Source organism: Chrysemys picta, chromosome 4, assembly GCF_011386835.1.
Source record: "Chrysemys picta bellii isolate R12L10 chromosome 4, ASM1138683v2, whole genome shotgun sequence".
Lineage (NCBI taxonomy): Eukaryota > Metazoa > Chordata > Testudines > Emydidae > Chrysemys > Chrysemys picta.
In genome coordinates, this window is record NC_088794.1 from 54,452,493 (window position 1) to 54,477,935 (window position 25,443).

The window sequence follows — 25,443 nt, forward strand, 5'->3', positions numbered from 1 at the left end:
AAGGGTTACACTTATAAAGCCCCTAGAAGGCCCAAAGGAAGCTTGTTCAAGTACACAGATGGCTTACCTTGTTCCTTTACTTGTTCCAGAAGCAGGTCCTTCATGGCTGCTTCCTCTGCAAGGTCAGATTGGACTTCACCTTCACTGTTCACAGCAGCCACGTTGGCTCCATGGCTGAGCAAGTATCTATACAGATTAGACCCATACTGATGTATCAGACTGTTACCAGAATTGAAATTCAGATATGACTGAACAGCAGAAGAGTATCTGGTTTTCTGATACAAGTGAGATCCCAAATGAGACTGCTCTGTAAGCCTCTCAACTGAGAGTTTAGAACTCCTGCTGCTCCTCCATAGCAGCCCATGCAGACAGTTGATATACTCCCATTCCTATACAGCCAGTTAAAATGCCTCGATTTCATGTACGAACATGGTCATGCTTGCGCTTTTAAAGGAGTTTTGAAGTAACAAAAAACCAAACAAGACTGATCTTCATTATGTTCTTCCACTTCCCTTTTTATAAGTGAATCAAAAGTTCATACAAGAGCAGGCAATTCCTCCTTCAGCCTGCATGTCATTAACGAATGTGACAGACTAGCAACGTTCTCGGTTAAAGGTCTTACAGGTTAGGGATGTTGCCTGCCCAGAACTGGGCCCGAGATGGCAAACGGGGTTCGTCGTCCGGTGTGCTTGGCACCAATAAAGACACTGAGGGGAGAAAGCAAGCCAAGTTTATTTCAGAGCTCTGAAATGGCACTAGGAGACCAGCATGTCTCAAATCAAGTGCAACAAATACAAACAACTTTTACCTTTTATACTTCAAACTGTTTACATACATCTCTTTGTCTGGCTGTTCCCCCTTACCCCTCCCTTCCAGACACTGTTACAATAAACTCTACATAAGCTTGTGAGAAAACTTTCTCAGTCTTTGCGACCTGGGATTAGACGCCTGCAAACTAACTACCCCTCCTTTCCCTCGCTTCTTATCTCTATTATTTCTGCTTGTGTGAGTGAAACTGCAGCCATCTGTTAAAAAGCTGACATTACATTTCTGCTTCAGCCTTCTTCAGAGCATGTAAGCAGTTAGCTCAGAAGTAGGTGAGAGTTCCCAAATGGAGTCACTGTGGTTCAGGTAGGCCCAGAGCAAAAGAGCTTCATCGGCACTTTTGGCCTTCCGCTCTCCCGAGTTACCTGGTAGCTATACCTAGTGGACCCCAACAGGGAGGAAGTGGCAGGAAAAATATTGTTTCCTTATATTCATCCCCTTTCAGAAAAGCTTATTTGAAATTTCCAAAGCTTATCTAGCATTGAAAGCTTCTCCAGAGGGGGAAGCCTAAAGTGAACACAACGTAAAGGCAAGTTTTATACAGTATCTGGAAGCTTCTCTATGCTCTGGATTTAGACATGAAAAAACACAGTAGCTGTTCCCCAAACTCTGCACATCCACTAAGCTTATTAGCTCCATGATATCTTTGATGGGGTTTTAGGATGTGCAGAAATTACATTGATATTTGATGCCAAGTTTGTCATTTTATACTTGATCTTTCCCCTAAATGTCCTCTATCAAAAATGTTACACATCTTTGTCAAAATATTCCTCCTCACCCAAGTTAAACCCACAAAGAACACCTTCATTAACCCTTTGCCACTGGAAATTAGCATTCCCCGCCGCTCACCATCAGTGCAATGGTGCAGAGTCTGCCTGGGTCACTCAGGCAAAAGGCCACCCCATGAGAAGACAGGAGTAATTGAACTGTAGTGGATATTTCTTGGGTTAGGACAGTGCATGGAGCGGAGATTGAAGAAAAAAATTGCTAATTTCTCTTTGCCTTGAGTATGAGCCAGTCTGCTTTTCAGAAGCACAGCTCAACCAAATGAGAACCCTATTGCTTAGTTTTGCAATAGTTTGATGCCAATTATTCCGCTTTCCTAAACAGATCCTCACAGTAACTGGCTGGCTTAGAACAACAAATCTAATATCGTAACATCTCCCCCAATGCAACTAGAGTTATTGGTCCCATGGCTTGGAATGAATGCCACAGTCAATTGCAGAGTGGTAGTCCTCTCAGCACACTTACTGATTCCAAGTACTGAAGTCAGAGTAGTCTTGAGGAGCAGGTCACTCTATGATCTTACCTACACCAAATTAAGCCTACTTTAATTCTGAATGAGCGTGTCCACACAGGTGCAATTTAACAAATACACACCTTTAGTTAATTTGTATTAACTTTCCTGAGTGTCTCCATGTAGACAAGCCTTCTGTTTTTAAAATTAAATATTTTTAAAAACCTACTGGACCAAAAAAAAAAAAAATCAATAAGATTTAGCACTCTATTTTTGCATTTACATTTGTTAATTTACAGCACTTGTAATCAAAGATTAATCAATTAAGGCCAGAAGGGACCATTAGACTATCCAGTCTGAACTTGTGTGTAACATGATAGAGAATTTTGCCTAGTTATTCGTGTTGAGCCCAATCCCTTGTGTTGTACCTAAATGTTACACGAAAACCCAACATAGCAACACCCATTTTAACTGGATTAAGTAACAGGTAGTTACTTTTACTTAGTCCTCCATCTTTGTCAGGCAGCTTGCAAATAATGGGAACACAATCTGGATTTGAAGAGAACGGCGTTAGCATACTGGGGACACTGCAGCCCAAACATCTCCCCTTCCCCTAAGGGCTTTTTATGCCTTTTGAGCAGTGGTACTCCAAGGACCTGTCTACATTAGGAACATTTTCAAGAGGACATCACTATAGTTATCCTGCAAACCCCTAGTCAGAGGTGCTGCATGGGTATAAAAAGCAAGGCTTTACACTGGTGCTGCTTAATCCAATAATTTAACCACTTTACACTTGTGCACTGTGTCTGACGGTAGGGGTTTAAACAGGAGTAACAGCATCAAGGTAATTATACCTATGACGTTTTTCAAATGTACACCAGAAAAGAAGTTTACAATTCTGCATGCATTCCCTTTTGAAGGGGGAGCGGCACAGCTGCTCAGCAAGTAGTTGAGCTGCAGCTGATTTGTGCTTTATTAGCGTGACCTGAGGAAGAGCTCTGTGTAAGTTGGAAAGCTTGTCTCTCTCACCAACAGAAGTTGGTCCAATAAAAGCGACCTCGTTTCTCTAGTGTGCAGACTGTCAGTCACTGTGCTTCTGTTTTGCTCAGCAAATTTTAGCTTAGACATCTGACAATGCATTAAGCACTTCAGATGCAATTATCAAAAGGCAGACTGGTGTCATCTTCCACCCAAACCCCTACAATCAATAGCAAAGACTAACAGTAACTTATCTTCTGTCCTTTTAACTTAGCATTTCCAAGATCTACTGTTCTGAGTCACATGGCATCAGCCTTCCATGTGCCAGATCTGAAGAGGAGGGTGTGGAATCTGTTATTGTAAATACCCATGACAGCTTGAAACTCACCCACTCTGCTATGTTCAGATAGCCACAGGATGCCACAGCGTGAAGGGGGTCCAGCCCTCATTATCCGGCTGGTTTACACTGGCTCCATTTTCTACCAGGAACTTCACCATGTCCAGGTTCTCGTCTATACAGGCCTATGGGGGAGGAAGCAGGTGGTATTAAATATAGTAAACAACTTCCATTTTCGGTTTACTAGCAGTAAGTGATACCTAGGCTTCACACCCACACTACGCCTGCTCACTGATGTCTGTCTACCTGACAGCTCTGCCTCTGATATCTCTGTACTGGTTTGTCCTGTTCCCTCCCTCCCCCATACGCACCCTGCCTCAGAGGAAAGGATCATGCTGTAAAGTGATCTGTCTATATTCATCTTAGGTATGCCATTAGATTCTTGTAAGCAAGGCAACTTGTAGATTTATTTAGATCGTGGTGTTCCAGAAAAGTTTCAATGACATGAATGACAGGACACTCCAGGAAATAACTATTGCATTAGGGTTGTACAGCCCAAGTATGAGTTCAGGGAAATTAACAGTCAAACATGCAGGAAAATCAGAACTTCTGCACACGGGATAGTTGCCCCTTTATACAGATGAATCCGTAGTGAAAATGAAATTTTACTGAGAAGTAACAACATAAAAATGTCATAGTGTTACTCAAACTCATTTATTAAGAGTAGTTTTTGCTTACCTTACTGACTAAAATTAAATCTGACTATTCCTGTTAGCACTACAGAATCCAAACAGCTATTTAAGAGAGAGTGGGATTCTAGTCTAGCATGAGTATCAATACTACTAGATTTCAACTGCAGAAACTTTTGCTATGAGGTTGCCAGAAAGAACCAGCTTGACTTTCAGATCCCAGGCTAAGCCTGCAGAGCTGAGTGTAAGGACAAATGTTTTCCCATGTAACCTGAGCAGATCTGGCGTTGAAATCATTTAGACAGACACAGACATGGATCCTCACAAAAACATTTGTACAATCATGTTTTAGACTGGACCAGCACTTAAGGTTCCATTCCACTGTGAAGATGATTTTGACCCCCCTTTAGCTTCATCAAAACATAATCTGCCCAATAGTTGACATACAGAGTGGAATTCTTCTGATCAGTTTTAGGCAAATTGGACAATGTTTCAAATATACACAAGCTCGCAAAAGAGAATGAATACTTGGAAGTTATATACTTTATCCCTTCATTGCTCAAAAGTAGCTGGACTCATTTGTGATTCTCTGTTGTGTTCTTGTTTGTGCCTTTCAAGGAGTCCTTTTAACTTTTTTGGCAGGGGAAGGACTAGATGGGAAGATAAAACGAGTTACTTGGAGGCCAGAGGTGTAGTAAGTACTGAAGGATTACACACCTCCTATGTTTACATATATGGGTGTTTGGCCTCTAGCCAGACTGATCATCTGTAGGCCATGGCTGCAGACTTCCTAAGGTCCCTAATGAGGCCACCATGGCATGTTTGTTGCGATACACAACCTGAAAATAGCCACTTTGTGCTTTGAACAAAAAGCCACTTCACCACCAAAAAACAGTCAGGAAACAAAGAGCACATTTTCTAAAGTGAAATAAAAATACTATGAGGTTCCCTTCATAAGCATATTCATTCCTCAAACATCTAAAATAAAAAGCCTGCATTTTGTAATTAAACTATAGCAGATTGGGGGATGGGGGGGTGTCAGTTATTAAATAGTTAGGACTCTTACCACTCATGTCCACCCAGGGGTATTTGTGTTCTTTTACCAGCATATTTGCTCTTTCAGCAAGGAACCTATTTTGAAGCTTTAAACAAAATCTGAATATGTTAAGGACACACTCAACTGATGCTGAGCTAACTAGTCAGGAAGGGAGCTTTTCAAAAAAAGATGACAAAATTCTTAAGCTTTCCCATCTCATGGGTTACACATCATTCCTAGGGTTACCATCCGTCCGAGTTTCCCTGGACATGTCCGGCTTTTTCAGCCTTAAATGGCCGTCCGGGGGGGATTTCTAATGAAGTAGAAATGTCCGGGATTTCCCCTCCTGCGAAGTGCGGCGCGGCTGATTGGACACCTGGCCTGATTGAAAGCCACTCGCAGCCACTAGGGCCTCTAGCAGCCAGAGTCCCTCCCCCTCCCCTGCTCCCTCCTCCCCCACAGAGCAGCGTGGAAGTGTTTGAGTCCACGTGGAGCTCGCATTTCTCCCTCTGCCGGGTGAGTGGGGGAAGCAGGGCAGGCGGGGGTGTGTGTAGAGGCTGCAGGGCGGGGGGTGCAGAGGCTGCAGGGCGAGTGGGGAGCAGGGGGCACAGAGACTGCAGGGGCGGGGGGGTGCAGAGGCTGCAGGGCGAGTGGGGAGCAGGGGGCACAGAGGGTGCAGGGGTGCAGAAGCTGCAGGGTGAGGAGGAGCAGGGCAGGCAAGGGCATAGAGGCTGCAGGGCGAGTGGAGGGCAGGGAAGCACTTAGCAACCCCCAACCAAGATCAGAGCGGGAGGGAGGAGGGGGAATGCGGGGTGCTCAGAGGAGGGGGCAGAGTTGGGGCAGGGACTTTGGGGAAGGGGTTGGAATGGGGGCAGAGAAGGGATGGGGTTGGGGTAGGGCTGGGGGCAGGGCCGGGGGCGGGACCAGGGCCCCGTGGAGTGTCCTCTTTTTTAAATGTTTGAATACGGTAACCCTAATCATTCCTGTCTCTAGCCTGCAGGGAAGCTGCCCTTTTTAAAAAAAAAAAATCCTGCTGTGTACTGATTTGCACCTGAATGGAGATGGGGTAGCTGGACTGCTAGGAGGAATTTTTCCTTTGTAGGATTTTTTATTACAACCCACTCCCTACCCTTTAAAGCCCTGAGGCATAAGGTGGAGGGTGTCTAAGGCTATGTCTACACTACAGCTCACATCAGCACAATTTATGTCGCTCAGGAGTGTGAATAAACCACCCCCCTGAGCGACATCAGTGCTTATGTCAGTGTAACGTATGTGGACAACTCTGTCAGTGGGACCTTCTCTGACCAAAGTAGCTTCTGCCGCTCGCAGAGGTGGTTTTATTATGCCAACGGGACAGCTCTCTCCCATCAGCATAGAGTGTCGCCACCAGACTCACTGCAGTAGTACAGCTGCATTGGTGCAACTGCAGCACTGTACATGTAGACACACCCTCAGCTAGCGCCTTAGTATTCTCCATACCCAGCCAGTATGCTCCCTCTCTCTGAGAGCATCAAAACTGGACTGGGAAGCACCGAAGCAGAGACGGGGCAGGTAGCAGCAGCCTGATCTATATGTGGGAAAGCAGCTCGCACTGCTCAGAGGCAAGAACTGCATACCCTTGGCAATTATTCCTGTGCAGCCCAAAGGTCACTACACTCGGGCCTATTACAAGATTTGGAAACAACTACCAATTACGAAAGGAAAAAGCCTCATAGATCATTTTTTCATCTGGGAATGTACATATTAAAAAAAAAGCTAATTATGCCTGGAAATCTTGTATGATCAATACGAGTAAAGAAAAGGACTTAACACACAACATTTTAAATGTTTCATGACCCATAGTTTTAGCAGACTGCAGAGAACACTTAAATTCGCAGGGAACAACTTGTAGTATGGGGCTTTGAGATAAGTTAACTTGGCAAAAATTATACATTTGTTGCTTGTGTAAATTACTTTGTTATTCTGTTTGAGTTTTACTTGAAAGATAAACTTTAAACGATTGACTTTACAATCAGGAGAATGTACTCACATTGTCTACACTGTACGAATTAGACAGAAATAGAATAGAGTTTATTTTGTTTATCATCCAAACTACAAAAATAGCCACCACCAACTATAACTGCACAGATTGGTGTCAGCTAAGGGAACTGAAATGGTCCTCACTCAAACCACTAGATTAACTGGGCTCCCAGGAAGCTTTCTAGATGCAAAAAAGGGGGAAATGCATTCTTTGGGGTCTCTGTCTTGTACTGGCCTTGAATGTATCATCCTGCACGATTCCTGTGGAATGCAAGCTGGAAAGAGAAGGGATAATGGGATAAATCCCCACCTGTTCCTGCAGGGTTACCATATTTTAATTTAAAAAAAAAAGGGACACTCCACGAGGCCCCGGCCCCGCCCCAACTCCGCCCCTTCCCCGCCCCTTCTCCAAAGTCCCCGCCCCCTCCCCTGAACGCTCCGCCCCCTTCCCCTCCCCCTTCCCTGCTTCCCGCGAATCAAATATTCGCGGGAAGCCTGAAACAGGGAGGCAGCAGGTAAGCTGGGGCTGGGGTTGGGGCGGGGCGCAGCTCGGCTCCTTCTGGCGGCTGGCCGGCCCAGGCCAAGAGGCTCTGGCCCCGGCGTCTCCCGCCCGGCTCAGCTCAGGCCCTGGGGTGCCGCCCTGGTTCCGGCCGAGCGGCTCCGGCCCGCCCTGGCCTCGGCGGCGTATTGTATTAATACAGCACACAGCTTTCAAATTCTCCAAAAGAAGCTTAGCATAGAAATAGAAAACACTGTTTTTTAGCTGGGCAATTGTTTTGTATGAAACATGGAAGACAAGGCCCCCTAGCTACACCATTTACTGAATTTTGTTTTCTTGTGTACGGAAAAGTAAAAAATAGTCAAGAATTCTCACCCCTTTTAGCTTTAGACAATACAAGAGTCCACTCACAACAGTTGCTCAAATGTGGAAACACTGCAAGTTTCCTCTAGAGCAGGCTAAAGTACAGTAGTTGCAATGTGTGATTGTGTAAAACTTGCAAAAAGAAGAAGAAATACAGCTTGCACTGGGATCACAGAATCTCAGGGTTGGAAGGGACCTCAGAAGGTCATCTAGTCCAACCCCCTGCTCAAAGCAGGACCAATCCCAACTAAATCATCTGATGGAATGGGAGAGGAAGGAGAGAAATTATGGACACCATCTGTACTGTTCACTCTAGCCCAGAGGTTCTCAAACTGTGAGTCTCAACCCCATATTAAAGGGGTCACCAGGGCCAGCGTTAGACTTGCTGGGCCCTGGGGCTGAAGCCGAAGCTTGAGCCCTGCCGCCCGGGGCTGAAGCCAAAGTACAAGGGCTTCAGCCCGGGGCAGTGGGGCTCAGGCTCCCACCCACCCCCACCCGGGGTCATGTAGTAATTTTTGTTGGCAGAAGGGGGTCTCAGTGCAATGAAGTTTGAGAACCACTGCTCTAGCCTAAGATTTTCAGCAGGGCTACCCTTAGAAAGGAGCCAGCGTCGGCCTCTTATGTGGGTAAAAGTATTAGTGACCCATGTATTTTTATTGGCAGCTACTTCATTCTAAATGCTTTTTGCAATTAAGTATATTATTTTATACTTTAGTGACTCTCACTGCAAGTTTCATGCAGTGCCTAGAACTAGGATTCAAAGGAAGATTGCTTGTATGCTTCAAATCTCTGGCGTTGCTGAGTAACTTCTATCTGCACCTCCTTGTGTTCGTCTCTCTGGTCCTGGTAGGGGACCAGACACCCTAGCAGTTTTTCATTGGGAGGAAAAACTCAGTTTATAAAACTCGCAGTTTCCAAATATTAGCTTCCCACCTCCAACCTCAGGTAGCAGGTACAGATCCACATGATTTTATTGCATTATCTGGCAATAGCTCTTGCTAAGGTGGTCACTTAGAAAGCATGAAGTCTGTTTTGAGCTAATAGAAAGGGACACAAAAACATGGGGGCACACAACACAGCAAATCTTTGCTAGATCAGCAACCAGCTAAAATCTCATTTCTATTTGAAATACTATCACTATGAAAAACATTGATAGCTGTCAGTCCCGCATCAGAAACAGACAGTGCACATGGAGGTCTGTCCCAACAGTTCAGAGAATTGAAATACACAGCAGGGTGGCTAAAAATCAACTATTTGATCAAATGCTTTTTGAGGAAAAAACCTATCTAAAGATAGTTTTAATTAAGATACATTACAGTTCAAAGATCTCATCTCATGGAATAGGGATTATACATTCTAATTCTATAGTATGAGACAATATATTCATGTAATGTTTAAGAAAAGTTTTGTAAATGAGTTCCAATAGTTCATGGATTAGGGACCCAATTTTATGGGGTTCCAGGGGCTTAGAAAGAAAGAAAGAAAGAAAGAAAGAAAGAAAGAAAGAAAGAAAGAAAGAAAGAATCTGAACTCTATTGTCCCTCTGCAAATTTGTGTACACAGAGTCAATCCCTTACCACTCTCTAAAAGTGCAAAGTTTCAAAAAGTTCAATGAACAGAAGATTGTTGGGGGCAGAATAGATCTGGACAAGGAGAAGAAGTCTGGAGATAAATGTGAGAAGGGAGGGACAGGCAGTAGAAACAAAAGTGAAACTGATTGAGCAGCATATTCCAAAAGTCTTGAGGTCTTTCTGAGTGTAGCTTTCATTTATTTGAGATATACCATACCATTCTCTCACTAGAAGGGAAAAACCTGTAATGGCAGCAGGTCCTAAAAGAGACCCAGTTTGGGAATAAGAACCATTCAAGAAATAGATGTTTGATGATTATGTTTTAAAGAAAGTCACACCAGTGAACTGGTGGAAGTCACTTAAGCACTTGGATTTAGAGACTGTTGAAGTGATAATCTCACTTTTAACAGCCGTAGCTTCTTCTGCTGGCGTAGAAAGAATATTTTCTTCCTTTGGACTAATTCGTTCCAATTTGAGAAATCGTTTGGGACCTTAAAAAGCAGGAAAGCTTGTTTTTCTTATCCAGATTATGAACAAACAGGAAAATGAAGGTGAAGACGACTGAGTTAGCTGCAGAAGCCAATATTTTAAGTTTCTCATGTTGACCTGACTGACACAGTCGATTTAATTTTCTAATATTTCATTTAACTATTTTAGTTAAAAACAATTTTTAACAAAAACAAACCTGATTTTAAAAAACTTAAATGTTTAACTAAACTCAAAAATTCATATGCTTGTTTTGTTAAAATATTATATGTTTGCTGATGAAGAAAAAAACCAGAATACATAACATTGTTTTAGTTAAATAAAACAATTTAAATGTCTGTCGGGTGATGTTCTCCTCCTAATACAGCAGACCAAGAAAATCTCCAAATATTAATGATTAACCTGTTGAATTGGAGATAGTTCACCTCCCAATGACTTCATAAATATCTGCTTCAATTACCTTTGGTAAATGAAATAACCAAAAAATCATTCATTTTCTGATATAGCTGTAAAACTAATCTGAGAGTTTTCAAAATAAATCACTTAAAAATGTATAGTGTGTACCTTCTAAAAATGAAATTTACATCTATCTCTGAGTTGTGAAGAATATGTATTAAGGTTATAACAACCAACAAGAATGCACTTTTATGTAGAAAACCATGATTAAATCGAGTCTGACTAGTGATTTAAATGATGATTTAAATCAATTTGATTTAAACCAGATCCACCCTGATACACAGCCAGGCTTTCTTTGGATTTCACTCCTCCTAGAAGGAGACATGAAGAGTGGCAGAGGTATTGAAGAGGACCGGACACATCTGGGCTGCAATACACCAACACAGATACCGATAATCTGCTCAATGGGGCTGATGGAAGATTTAGTTTAGGGAAATAGAAGAAAATGTGATGAAATTCTCATGAAATGTTTGTGTCTGACCAGATTTACTGCTCATTTATGCCAGTCATCTCAGAAGAGATCCCCCGCAGGTCCCCAGAGAGACTATTTAGACTGTAAGCTCTTTGAGGCAGGGACTGTATGTGTTTGTAAAGCGCCTAGCAGAATGGGACCCTGGTCCATGACTAGGGATCCTAGACAATATCACTATATATAGGTGAGACACCCCCTCCCCCACCTCCAATTCCAGCATAAAATTTCCAAGGAATTGTCTGGAATCAGCTGGTTACAGGAAAAAACCCATAAGTAGGGAAAATGTGGATGGGTTCAAGTGTGGATGAATACTGAGGCAGATGGAGACAGAGTATTACAGATGTCCATGTTATGCTCCCCCCCTCCCACCCACCCCCCGAGAGTTCACCAAATTTTATGGGATTTTATTACATACTCCAGAACTGAGAGATCAAACTATGTAGACTTTAATTAACTGCTTACAAATAAATCCTGAAATTGGCCACGTGTCACTCCTTTCCAGGACACAAGTAGAACAGCCCATATTAATACTTTAAGAGAGTACCTTCGCTCCCCAGTACTCTACAAGCCTCTTAATTGCCAATTTACCGGTGTAGTTTGCTAGTGTGATGTAAGTCAGTGAACCAAGTTAAACGGTGTGACTGCACTTGAGTCAACTCACCTATGCCAAGGGTGATCTTGGCCCACAGTATGTTTCATTTCTATACTTCACTTAGTCCAATTGAACAAATATTTAGTTTACAGATAGTATGTCCCATTGCCCTATGCCATGTGATCACAGAACAGCTCCCATGTCTACACACAAGAGTTTGGGAGCAAAGCTGCCACGGAGTAATTACTGATTCACTGTGCTTTAAAATCATAGACCACTTCTGCATTTCCTGGGCTTCCTCCCCAGTTTAGCAGAATTTGTTTAAGAGTAAAAAACCTCCACAAAATTAGGAGATTTGTTTGGATATGCAGAATGGGGAAAGGGTGAGCAGGGTAACCTGTATGGCTTTCATGGCATGCTGACCTTTACTATAAATAAACTGGCCTGTGGCAGAACCCTGTATCAGCACCCTTCCACGACTCGTGCAGCTCTTAAGAGAAAAGGCAATGTTGCTGAGTCAGACCCCTGGGCAGCAAGCCTCTCCCATTTCTAGCAAGAGAAAACAGTATTGAAGAGCTCTATTTTAACATGCACTTCCCTTTACATATGTGTAGAGTGTAAACAGTCAGCTGCGTACCACCTTCTTACTGAGAATTACAGCTAGAACAGTAGAAAAGTTGCAATGTAGCATGCAGCTAAGTAATCAAGTTAAAGAGATTCAGACCCCCACTTTATCCCATCTTGATTACTGCAACGTCCTCCTCTCTGGCTTCCCAAAGACATGTTGCCCCATTCAGTCTATTCAAAATATTGCCAATAAACTTCCTTGTCCATGAAACTCCTGATTTTTTTTTTATCCTTTCATTGTCTTCCCAGCCAATATAGTCTCAAATTTAAACTTTGTTATCACCTTCAAAGTTCTACATAACTCTGCCCGTCCTTGTCAAGCTTTGCACAATCAGATTTTAATATGGTCACCTCCAAGCCTCTTTCATGCAGCCCACCCTCCATGGTAGGACCTCACTTCATGCAACAGCACAGGCCCTACCCTGCCCATATGTAAGTCTCTCGACAAACCTCCCTGTCACACTGCCAATAGTAAAGTGATTTGTATACAACTTGCCTATTTTTACTCCCTTTCCCTGACCTCTGCCTTTAGATTATGAGCTCCTCAGAGCAGGGACTGTGTCTAAGTGTTGGAAAGACAGCTAGAACTACTACATAAATAAATAAATAAAAGGACAGCAAACATGTATTCCTTTAGTGTTGTTCTCCTCAGAAGGAATCTATCCTAGAAGAAACCTGAAGTAGGCACCTTTGCATTACGAAGAGGTAGCTCCACTTATTGAGCTGCAGGAGATTCTGCATTAGCCGTCAGGAACAGTAGAAGCTGCTGATTTAGCACATGCATCCGAAGAAGTGGGCAGTAGCCCACGAAAGCTTATGCTCTAATAAATTTGTTAGTCTCTAAGGTGCCACAAGTACTCCTGTTCTTTTTGCGGATACAGACTAACACGGCTGCTACTCTGAAACCTGATTTATCCTGTCCACCCTAGGAAATTTACCTGGTGCTGTCAACAGGCATCTGTAATGGGAGCAACCAAACAGGTGCAGCTAAGCCATTTTCAGCAAGTTTAGGCAGGTCCAAATCATGCTAAGAATTTAGTTTTAAAGGTTTGCTCTGAACAAGGTGGAGTTAAAAGAGTTATAGTAGCTGGATACTGGCAATGTCAGGAGTGCCTAACCATGAGTACAGTACTATGCTCTGAGAGTATACAAGAGTCTTATTCGGTTCAGAAAGCATGGTTTCTGCATCCTTCCCCTCCATGCAAGAGACTAAACGAGTTTAGTGTCAGTTGTCATATGCCAAACTAGCTAAACAGCAACTAAAGTTACTCTCTTGCTATGGACATGAAGCCTTTAAAGCTTTCTCTCAATCAGCTACTGTGACAGAACTTATGACCTACTTGTCAGATTTTTACTAGAGACATCATGAAAGTTATGTTCATGTTTAGTCTTTGCAATAAATATGGTCAACCTAAATATTTGTCTAAAAACAGTAAAAGCAATTCATCCTTAATAAGAACTAATGAATTCTAGTTATGCAAGTAAAATGTCTGGAAACAAAAATATTCCTTGTATTTTTGGCTGATTTTGGCAATTTTGTTCAGGATACCGCCACAATGCATTACACAATTTGATCCCTACTACCGCTACAATGCATACTAACAATAGTGTAACCGAAAGATTATACGAAAAAAATCATGTTTTCAGTTTAATTTGTGTATTTGGCTACACTTTATAAAGTCAGTTTCCTCTGTTTGGATAGGTCACATAGCAACACTGTTAAGAGAGGTAAAAATTGGAAAATAGGTCCAAAAAAAAAAAAAAAATACAAGAACCAGGAGGGGGACTCTGAAGTCCCCAAAGCTACTTTTAACTGATTTTTTTAAAAACTGAGCAAAATTCATGAAGACTGTCTTTTTAATACTCAACCCTTTGCTTCCGTTGTGAGAGGAAGGTCTTCCCTCCAAACTGTTAGTTCTAGAATATGCACAACTGACTAAGACTAATTTATTTGGCATGACTGATTAGGAAGTTACACAATACTACACTGAGAGATTTAGTGATTTACCAAAAGTCACACAGGAAGTCTACAGCACAACCAAGAGTAGAACCAAAATTACGCAGTTTATTCCTACCCCTTAGCCACAAGATGCCTTGATGTATTAGATGGTGCACCTCAAAGACACCTAAAGCCAATACAACGTCCTGCTCCCTATGTAATCAAGGAACATAAACTGTTCGTAAGATTTGACTGGAGCTAACAAGCTTGTAACCTGACTTTAAAAGTGGCTGAAGATTTACAACAACCAGGAAAATGTCAGCTGCGCCTGAAGATTTTAGTTACTGTATTAACACCCTGGTCTGTGAGAAATGGCAGTCTAGTGAAACCACACAGTCACTACTGTACATAGGTCTTACTAAGTTTTGTTACAGCAAGATTTATTAATATTACATTCTCTTGATAGAAGCAGAACATCTGCAGAACAAAGCCTTTGACTCCATGACTTCAGGCTAGGTTTCTTCTGCTAAATGCATGGAAAGGGTAAAGCTATTGTGTCAACATACACTGCAAAAAGACCAGCACTCAACAAATAAAGGCAAGCCTGAGGACAGCTGAACAGCATCAGAGTTAAATCCAGGAACACAGAGACAGAAGTTCAGAGAAAACAGAACGGAGCTCCCAAAATAGCTTTGCAACTGTCACCGCTAGCAGTTGTCAGCACGGGAAGGTATGACCTTGCCATTATGTCCCATGATCACAGCTCTCCACTTAAAGGGTCGTTTGTCAGAACTACCACCACCAAAAACCCCACTTTCAAGTGATCCTGTATCTCCAACACCAGGTTACATTTGCCAGCCCCCATTCACAGGTCAGCAGTTTGAACGGTCTCCCATGGGCCCCCAGGCCTTACATCATCAATGAAAGGCAGGAGTTTCTCAGCCACTTGCACAGCCGCGCGGCTGGCGCTCTGCCTGTCCATGCTGGCAAGGATGTTTTTCAGCACGGTGATGGCCTCGGCGATGATGTCCCTGTCTACCTCCTGTAGTTGCTCCAGGACCTCTGGCAGCAGACGCTGGAGTTTCCCCACCTGCGTGAAATGAGGAGCTGCTTTACAAAACACCCTCCAGTGACCCACAAGCCATTTCCAAAACAACGTCCACCTCCCCTGCAGACAGAGGCACGGGAACTAACGGGGTACTGCAGCACTCCCAGGTTTTACACGGGGCTCTGCTCCTGGCCCCGCTCACAGGGTCCCAGCTGCCAGCCCTGCGCCAACCCCCATCTGTGGCCCCAGCCTCGGTCCCCTTGCTCCATCCACCTCCCCCCCCGGCTCCTGGAGCCATGGCCCTGCTCCTGAGCCCAGCTCTAGGGGTGGCAGGGGGTGTGGGCAGGGGTAAGGGGGGGTGCAGCACCTCCACTATAAAAAGTCTTCCAGCGCCCCTGCCTCCAGGTGACATGTTAGAGCCTCAAAGCCTTTGCACAGCCAGCTAGGATCATGGGCAGCAGGGCCGGCTACCTGCAACATAAGCAGCTGCTTCCTTGTACCCCAGATCTCAGGGGATGGTATTTATTAGCGGGTATCATCTGTGGAAAGTTCTCTGCACAACACGTTGACCCCAAATAAATCAAGTCTATTATTGTTATAGGGGTTCAAATAGCACCTCGAGGGCCTATCTGCAATCAGGGCTTGTGCTGTGGGATTTCCAGGCACAGTAAGAGACGTCCCCTGCCCTAGATCTTACAGGCTAGGCACACAAAGGAAGGATTTCTATCCCCATTGTACAGACATGGAACTCAGGCACAGAGAGGCTACGTGACTCGCCCATGGTCACCCAGAGAGTCTGGCAGAGCCAGGAACTGAACCTGGGTTCTCCCGAGTCCCTGTCCTTACAGCCCAGCCTAGAGGAGGGAGCCAATTTTGCACACGAGTTCTAGGGTTGGTCTGTTACTAAAAGCCAGATTCAATCATTTCTGTATTTGGTTTTTGAACCTTTCAAAGACAGCCCCACAAAACATTTTTGGAGAGGGTCCAGAGAAGAGCTTGAGAACATGACCTATGAAGGAAGGCTGAAAGAATTGTGTTTGTTTAGTTTGAAAAAGAGAAGACTGAGAGGGGACATGATAGCAGTTTTCAGGTATCTAAAAGGGTTTCATAAGGAGGAGGGAGAAAACTTGTTCACCTTAGTCTCTAAGGATAGAACAAGAAGCAATGGGCTTAAACTGCAGCAAGGGAGGTTTAGGTTGGACATTAGGAAAAAATTCCTAACTGTCAGGGTGGTTAAACACTGGAATACATTGCCTAGGGAGGTTGTGGAATCTCCATCTCTGGAGGTATTTAAGAGTAGGTTAGATAACTGTCTATCAGGGATGGTCTAGACAATATTTGGTCCTGCCATGAGCGTAGGGAACTGGACTCGATGACCTCTCGAGGTCCCTTTCAGTCCTAGAATCTATGAATCTATGAAAATCTCAACCGGCATCAGGGAAAAAAATGTGTCAAATACAGGTTAACCGGTTCCGGAAGAAAAAATGAACCACAAGCAAGTGAAAACCAGGCTGAGGCGCATGGAACGATGGGAATGGTGTATGACAAAGAATTACAGTCACGCCCTCTCCATGTCTGTTAGAATCGTAGTCTGGGTTTAATAAACCGGACTGACCCGCTATTCTCAGGGTAAGTAAATTATCATTAGTGAGGGTTGCCTTCAGATGGTCTCCTCTTTACCAGGCTGCCAGATCTGTGTATTTAAGCCCCAAGGGTTTTCTCTGCCTTCACTATACTGTGTGTATCAAACTTGTTATGAGATCTTAGCAGCAAAAGGCCCCTGTAGAGCTCTTCAGAGGAGCAAGTGCTGCGGGACAGAGCTGTGACGTCAACAGTTAAAACCTATGAGGCTTTAAAAGGGGATTTGTAGGAAAAAATGGTTCCTAATTGAAGCGAAATGGCTCTGTCTGGGCGTCCCTGATCACTGGTGTCGCCAGCATTCCCTGGGGTCTAGAGTCCACAGCTCTGCTGCTAATCTAGTGCTAGGGTTCTTTGGATCACAGAGACCCCAGACATAATCAGGCCCGGCAGTGCCAGGTACTGCACACACCCAGAGACACACCCCGCAGGAGCCAGGCTTGGAGACTTGCCCAAGGTCACCAAGCAGGTCAGTGACAGAGCCAGGAATAGAAGCCAGGGCTCCTGACTCGAGGCCAGGGCCAAGTCCCCATGGAAGGTTTCAATGACCCCAGCCCTGCAGCAGCTCCCTGCGGTTCTGAGTTTATCCCCCAGCCCTCCTCCCCTCTCACCTTCTCTGGGCACAGGGACAGGTTCAGGAGGCCTTTGAGCGCCAGCCAGTGCACCACAGTGTTGGGGTCTCTCAGCTGCCCACTCAACTGGTCCAGGATGGCGTCTTCCTGCTTATTGCCAAGGTCAGGGCACTGGAGGAGCTAACACACCAACAGCAAAACAAGCTAGAGAACGGGGCTGGACCCTCACGACTCATCTCTGTCAAGGGGCCCTTAGCTCCACCTGCCACGGGCACAGCATGCGCTGTACGCCGGGCACCGCGATTGGTCACCGTGTGTGCCCCACTGAAACGCTGCTAGCGCAACGGGCCCTCAAGGCTCCAGCCGAGATCAAGGCCTACCCTGCTCCCTCACTAAGGCTCAGCTGCATGCGGAGCAGGGAGGGAGGGGGCTGCAGCCTTGTGTTCCAAAGGGCCGCCCGGTCTGTGGGGGGCAGGTGAATTGGCCGTGGATGGGCCCGGCCTGCGCATGGCATACGGATGTCAGAGGGGGCTCGAGGGCCGAGATCACACAAGGGACCATTCTATGGAGCTGAGCCTTGGGAACAAGAGACACCCGACCCTGGGCTTTGCTCCAGCCCCGCAACACCAGCTGGGGCCGGTAACAATGTCCAGAGTCAGTGACTCCACCCCTAGGGCTTTAGGAGCTTTCCCTGCCCCTGGTCACCCACCCACCCCCAGAGCCACCTACCCTTCTCCTGGCCATAGGCATGGGCGGCGAGTTCTATGGGCCCCTGGTGCCTGGGTACCATGGGCCTCGGCCCCGCCTTCCGCCCCCGCGTCTCCCGGGCCATTTAAAAGAGCCCGGGGGCCCACTCACCACCCGCAGTGCAGCGGAGCTGAGCGGCTTCCTGCCTGCTTGCTCCACATGGCTGCCGGCCCCTCCCTGCGGCCCCTGAGTGGGGTGGGTCTGTGTCCCACTGTCACGGAGTGTGAGGGAATCAGGGCCCCGCACCCCCCATTTCCTGCGATTCACCGTGACTCTCACCAGCCAGTAAAACAGAAGGTTTATTAGATGACAGGAACACAGTCCCAAGCAGGGCTTGTAAGTACAACCAGGACCCCTTCAGCCAGGTCCCTCTGGGGGGCAAGGATCTTAGACCCCAGACTTGGGGTTCTCTGCCTCTTCCCACCCAGCCCAAAACTGAAACCAAAACCCCTCCCGCAGGCTCTCTCCTCCTCCTTCTCTCCCACTCTCCCTTTGTCCAGTTTCCAGGGCAAAGGTGTCGACTTGCCCCCTCCCCCTCCTTCCTGGCTCAGGTTACAGGCTCAGGTACTGTCCCTCACCTAAAGTCATCCCCTGCTCTCCCATCCCCCATGCAGACAGTCCAGTAAAACTAACAGACATACCCAGGTCAATCCACCCCGCTCCCTACTGCGTCACACCCACCCCAAGCGCCCCTGCAGCCAGTAGGAAGCTACGCAGGCAGTGCCTGGTTGTAGCAGCACACAGAGGCCCCCAGGCCCGCCCTGCCTAGGAGCCCCAGGTAAGCGCCGCACCCTCCCAACTCTAGGGTTACCATATTTTGAGCCTCCAAAAGGAGGACACTCCACCGGACCCCGGCCCCACCCCCAGCCCCGCCCACGCCCCAAGTCCGCCCCTTCCCCAAAGTCCCCGCCCCAACTCCGCCCCCTCCCCTGCTTCCCACGAACATTTGATTCGCGGGAAGCCTGAAGCAGGTAATGGGGGGCGTGGGGGGAGGAGGAGCGGCCCAGGCTGGCCCCCCCCGGCGTTTCCAGCCTGGGCCGGCCCCGGGCCCAGCCCCCGGCCAAGCAACCCTGGCCCGCTCAGCACCCCCCGGCCCGGCCCCCGGCCCCCTGGCCGAGCATCCCCTGGCCTCGCCGGCCCCCGGACTCCCGGCCGAGCATCCCCCGGCCTGCTCAGCACCCCCCGGCCCGCTCAGCACCCCCCGGCCCGGCCCCCGGACCCCCGGCCGAGCACCCCCTGGCCCCGCCAGCGCTCCAGGTCCCACTGGCCCTGCCGGCTCTTGGCCCCGCCGGCCCCCGGCGCTTCCGGTCTCCGGCAGCGCCGGCACTCGGCCCCGCCGGCCCCCGGCCCCCAGGCAGCGCCGGCGCTCGGCCCCGGCCCCCCGGCAGCGCCGGCGCTCGGCCCCGCCGGCCCCTGGCCCCCTGGCCCCCCGGCAGCGCCGGCGCTCAGCGCTCGGCCCCCCCCGGTCCCCGGCCCCCGGCCCAGCACCGCCGCCCGCATGTCCTGATTTTCCCGGACATGTCCGGCTTTTGGGGATTTCCCCCCGGACAGGGATTTGGAGCCCAAAAAGCCGGACATGTCCGGGAAAATCCGGACATATAGTAACCCTACCCAACTCCTCCCAGAGCCTGCACCCCCACCCCTTTCCCACACCCCACTCCGGCCCCCAAACTCCCTCTCAGAGCCTGTACCCCCTCCCTCCACACCCCCTCCTGCCCCCAAACTCCTCCCAGAGCCTGCACCCCTCACCCCCTCCTGCACCCCCACCTTCTGCCCCAGCCTGGAGCCTGCACCCAGCACCCAAACTCCATCCCAGAGCCTGTACCCCAGACCTCCTCTCCCCACCCAAACTCCCTCCCAGAGACTTAGGCAGGTGGGGGGCAGAGTTTGGAGGGGCGGACTCTGCTGGTCACCACCAAAATTCCTACAAACCTGCCGCCCCTGGCCATAGGTCAGCCCCATGCCACAGTCACCGCTGGGCTAGGGCTGTTCTCACGACCCTCACCCGCCGGTGAGGCTCACCTGAAGGAAGAATGCCATGGCCGGGATGTACCGCCTATCATCCCTGCAGTTGAGGATGGCCATCAGCTCCTGGAAAATCCAGCAACGCTCCTGGAAACTGACCGAAACCATGGCCCTGGCATGGGAAACACAAACACCACATCATTGAGGTGGGCAAGGACTGGTTCTCCATTTATAAATCTAACCAGACCAGTGCCACAGGACAGGGGATCCCGGGTGACTAGTCACGTGCAGCTGGCATGGACTAGTTCCTGCTGGCTTAAAATGCCCAGCGGCCTAATTGCTAGAGACCAAGACCCTTAATCACTCCAGAGAGAGCCCTTCCACGAGGCCAGCTCCGAGCACGCAGCGCTGGGGCTGTGTGACGAAGTGGGACCGTTCTTAATGTTTCCTCTGAATACTGTGTGGGTGCCTCAGTTTCCCCTATGCATTTCTTAAGTCTCCAGTGTGCATAAATGGCTGACAATCTGTCTCCTAGCAACAAATGGCCAGGGCCCTTCCCCCCTTGCAAGGGGATAGCTAAAGGTGAACAAAGATCAGGTGACCTCCGGGCCCAGGAAAGAGACAAAGGCCAGAAAGGAGGGGCTGGAGGGGGGTTTCAGTTGGGAGCTGGCTGGGGACGGGAAGTGAGTGCAGACGGAGTTGTCTGCCTCGCTGGGCCCCAGAATGGACCCGGCTGAGGGGTCCCGTTTGCTGTACCTACAAGCTCTGTTTTAGACTGTGTTCCTGTCATCGAATAAACCTCTGTTTTACTGGCTGGCTAAGAGTCACGTCTGACTGCGAAGTGGGGGTGCGTGCAGGATCCTCTGGCTTCCTCAGGACCCCACCTGGGGGGACTCGCTGTGGGAAGCGCACGGAGGGGCATATGCTGAATGCTCCAAGGAGAGACCCAGGAAGGTGACGCCGTGTGAGCTTCTTGCCCTGAAGACAGTCTGCTCCGAGGGAGAGGAGACTCCCCAAAGTCCTGACTGGCTTTGTGGGGAGCAGTTCCAGAGCATTGCCCGGGGACTCCGTGATAGGCTGCAAGAGAACTGCAGACAAAGAAGGACGTTGGTGGGCTCGGTGGCCTTTCTCATGTGCCCAGATATTGGGTGATGAGAGACAGAAGGTGGGTTAGGGAATATCTTAGATTGGTCTAAGACAAGTGTTAGAGCTTTCTGTGTTAGCGTCTCTCTCTCACACACAGATGCTGGACCAGCCAAAGACATTCCCTCCCCCACCTTGTCTCTCTCATGTGCTGGGCCTGACAGGGCTACACCAACGCTGCAGACAGACATGACGGAGGCTGTCTTTGCCCAGCCACACCTGCCAGAGCAACGCAGGAAGCGGTTTACGCCAGGCAGCGCAGGGTGGAGAAGTAGCCGACTGACCCCTCGGCCAACGGCACAGAGGCTGTGGCCTGTTCCACGCAGGCGATTGGGAGCCACGTCTCACCCAGCGGGGAAGGCGATGTGGCCGTGTCCTGGGCCCAGGGAGGGGAGATGCTGCTGCGGTCAGTTCTGGGCAGCAGCCCCAGGGACAAGACACTCACCGGGCAAGCAGCAAGACGCCTTTGTGGTGCATGTCAGCGTTCATGAGCATGCCCCAGCCACCGTGCTTGTGGATGAACGTGGTCTGGTCCCTGTAGCCAGCACATTGGAGCAAGGCTTGCATGGCATTCACCGCACACCTGCATGCAGAGCGAGCCTCTTGTTACTGAGCGAGCCCAGGCCAGGCCCTGCCGCGTGCCTGCGGGCGACGGTTCAGAACTGAGGCGGGATGTCGGGCTGGTGGTACCTGACAGGGCTGAGGGGTGCGGGCGTGTCCTCCTGGTTATGCATGGACGGCTCCACTGTGTATGTGATCTGGAATAGCAGGGCGATGGAGAGCTGAGGGAAGAGCTCCTTCACCTGCTGCCTGCAGTTCTGCTCCTTGAAGATCTTGTACAGGACTCTGGTGGCCTGCAGCCAAGAACAGGAGAAAGATGCCACTGCAGGGCTTTCCTCCTTCCCACGCTCCCCCAAGGCACCTAGAGAGGAGGGGTGGGCTGGGGGCTAAGGCCTGGGATGCTGGGTTCAATTCCTAGCCTGTGTGACGTTGGCTAGAACCACAGAAGGGACTTCGGCTCAGCGTTCCCATACCTAGCTTCATGTGCCCTGCTGCCCAGTGGACTCACAGCCCTGAGTTAAGTGCCCAGGCTCCATATACGCTCCAGAGGGAGAGTCAGTTGGGCCAATTGTTAAAGAGGGTAAACGGGATGGCCTGGGTAATTTCAGGCCTCTCAGCCTGACATCGATCCCAGGCAAGATAATGGAGCGGCTGGTACAAGATTAAATTAATAAAGAATTAAAGAAGATAATTTAATTAATGCAAATCAACATGGGTGTATGGAAAATATTTCCCGCCAAGATAATTGCGATCTGTTTTTCGATGAGATTACAAGTTTGGTAGAGAAAGGAAATAGCATTGGCATAATGTATGTAGACTTCTGTAAGGCGCTTGAGTTGGCGCCGCACTCCAGTTTGATCGGAATCCTAGAAGGATACAAAAGTAACGTGGCACACATGAATTGGTTATAAACTGGCTGACAGGTCTCAAAATGTAATTGTAAACTGGGAATCAGCATTGCACTGGTGTGTTTCCAGTGTGGTCCCCGCAGGGATCGGGTCTTGGCCCTATGCGATTTAACATTTTTATCAATGACCTGGAAGAAAACATAAAATCCCCCCCCTCAAAGACAAAAGTTTTGCCGCGACAAGTGGCAGTGTGAACACGGCTCCTGCCGACAAAGCGAATGCCGCTCACGGGGCTGGAAGTATTTTGTCGGCAAAAGTGCTGACAAACAGCGTTTACACACACCGACGTTTAGCAACAAGGCTGTGTCAACACAGCCTTGTCGCTAAAAGCTGCGTGGTGTAGACAAGTCCTAAGTGGAATGTGGGTGTTAAGAGAGGACTGGCTAGTGTTTTTTTCCCTAGGCTGACAAGTTCAAACAACAATTTTGCATGACTAATTTAACTTATTTAGCATATCTATAGGAAAGAGTGTGACAGGGGCTTAAGTTACGGGGCACCAATAGTTACATGCAAAAAGCAGTAAAACTTAATATCACATAACTGGTACATCACTGTACCATTGACTGGCAGTCATTAGTTTCCTGCAAATAATTAGTTACACTTCAACCCAGAGTTTCCAGGCAAAACACATTTTGGTACAGAGACTGCAATCACTTTTATCCTGCAATAACATTTAACCTGCAACTCCCAACCCTGCATAGTCAAGAATTAAGCTACATTATATTACCATATATATTAAATTATATTACCTACAGAAGTGCTACATTATATTACCGTCTATACTTGTTCATAAGCCGAACATTTTTGGTAAAAGAGTGACATATTGAAGAGTGGGGGTCATCTTATAAACGGGTCTACACCAAAATGTGATGATTTTAAACTCTATGGAATCATTGAATTGAATATCTAATACATTGTCATTTTGTTTACCTGGAAAGTCTGCAGGCATGGAGCCCCTCAGCTCCCTGTAGCAGTGGTTCACCGTTTTCAGTCAATGGGAGCTGTGGGAAGTGGTGCACCACTTCCTGCAGCTCCCAATGGCTGGGAACGGCGAACCGTGACCACAGGGAGCTGAGGGGCTCTGTGCCTGCAGATGCTCCAGGTAAACAAAACGTCCTAACCCGCCAGCAGCTTACCCTCATGGACCGGGAGTCAAAGTTCGCCAACCCCTGAAATATAGAGTTGGCTTATGAAAGGATCATACAGTTTTTGCTATTTTTACCTAACCATCTTGGGGGGTCGGCTTATAAACAAATGGGCTAATGAAAGAGTACATACGGTACTTTGTATTACTATAGCGCCTAGAAGCCTCAATCATGGACTAGGATCCCACTGTGCTAGGCGCATAAAAAACAGAGCAAGACGACAGTCCCTGCCCTGGAGAGCATACAATCTACATGTGGATGGATGCAGACAGACGGCAAAGTACAAGGAAGCCATGAGACAGTGTTGTCTAAATATACAAGACAGAGACAGGGTGGGGGATGGGGTAGAACACACCAGCAAAGTCAACAATGTGATGGTGGCAAATGTTACATAGTTCCATATTTTTTCTTCTTCTTTTGGGTGGGTTTACTTGGGAGGGGGATCAGCTACATGGAACGAAGGGAGGGTGAGGGTAGGAGGAGCAGGTGAAGAGACTGAATTAGAGGGAGTGGGAAGGTTGGAGTAAACAGCCAATCAGCACAGGGCAGAGGACATCTGAAAACATTTGATGAGAATGTCCCCAGATCCCTGCTGTGGTTGCTTCTGCGCCTACAGGTTGGAGTCTGGTTGGCTCCTCTCCGCAATTCTCCCCTAAGGTCACATGGCAAGGGGAAGGAGAGGCACACGCCTTATTTCAATTTCAGGCTAAGAAATACCCTGAGGCACCCAGAGCTTTGGATGGGCATCTTTTGGGGTGCATATGTTTATAAATGGAACAGCTGAGATTGAAAGGCAGTTGGGTGCCTAACAAACCCCACCCTCAACTACAGCACCAGGAGCGCCCCATTCCACAACAGAACCGGATGCAAGGCATTGACTGATGTAAAGGAGTCATTACCTCATGACTTCAGAGTAGCCCTTGGCTGCAGCTACATGCAGAGCAGTAGCACCTGACCGAGGTTGCTTTATATCCTCAAGCTTCCCACTGTTTAGCCACTGCCGTGCATCCTGCAGCATCTGTTGCTCTTCCTCTTTCCTTGCCAAGTCCAGGTCCACCCCTGTGGGAGCAGATCGCAGATGGAAAAACAAAATCAAACCAAAACTCACCTGTACTTGTGTGTCAATTTAAAATGGAATAATTTTAACAAAATTTTTGGCCGTTTTGCAAGCTCACTAATAGCATTTCCTAGGATGTAGGAGAACTCCTGAACCACCCTCAACAGAAATAAATTCACTGAGATTCATAATACTTAAAACTGAGAGGCTCATTCACAAGCCAGCCCACAATTAATTACTAGGTAAAGCATGAATTGTTATGGGTGCAAGAATTGAGTCCTCAAAAATGCAGACCTAGCTTGAAAAAAGTCAAGCACAGCCCAAAGAACAGTCTAACAAACTGAATTAAACATGAATATACATTTAATCTATTGTGTACAGCTGATGAGATGCACCTCAGACACCTCTTGCAAGGTTAAAATACCCAAAAAACTATTGATAAATGAGCTTATTAACAGTCCAGTCTCCCAGACGCCAATATCAAGTAGGAAACGGTCTCTGAGCATAAGGGCCCAGTTCCATTAATTACTACA

General features: G+C 47.7%; 1 protein-coding gene across 2 annotated transcripts in view; it reads right to left on the reverse strand.

Moving 5' to 3' along the window:
- Window positions 1–494: 494 nt before the first annotated feature.
- LOC112061337 (maestro heat-like repeat-containing protein family member 7) overlaps window positions 495–25,443 on the reverse strand; it is a 28,236-nt gene continuing 3,287 nt past the window's right edge. The window contains exons 3-10 of one of the 2 annotated variants that reach the window (XM_065592301.1): window positions 24,753–24,912; window positions 21,930–22,093; window positions 21,685–21,822; window positions 20,154–20,268; window positions 17,424–17,564; window positions 15,040–15,216; window positions 3,429–3,562; window positions 495–707 (exon numbers count right to left, since the gene is read on the reverse strand). In XM_065592301.1, coding sequence (XP_065448373.1) covers window positions 3,443–3,562; window positions 15,040–15,216; window positions 17,424–17,564; window positions 20,154–20,268; window positions 21,685–21,822; window positions 21,930–21,973 — 735 coding nt within the window. In that variant the 5' untranslated portion in view covers window positions 21,974–22,093; window positions 24,753–24,912 and the 3' untranslated portion in view covers window positions 495–707; window positions 3,429–3,442. Of the gene's footprint in view, window positions 708–3,428; window positions 3,563–15,039; window positions 15,217–17,423; window positions 17,565–20,153; window positions 20,269–21,684; window positions 21,823–21,929; window positions 22,094–24,752; window positions 24,913–25,443 lie in introns of those variants that run through there. The other variant, XR_010600525.1, reaches the window with a different exon arrangement.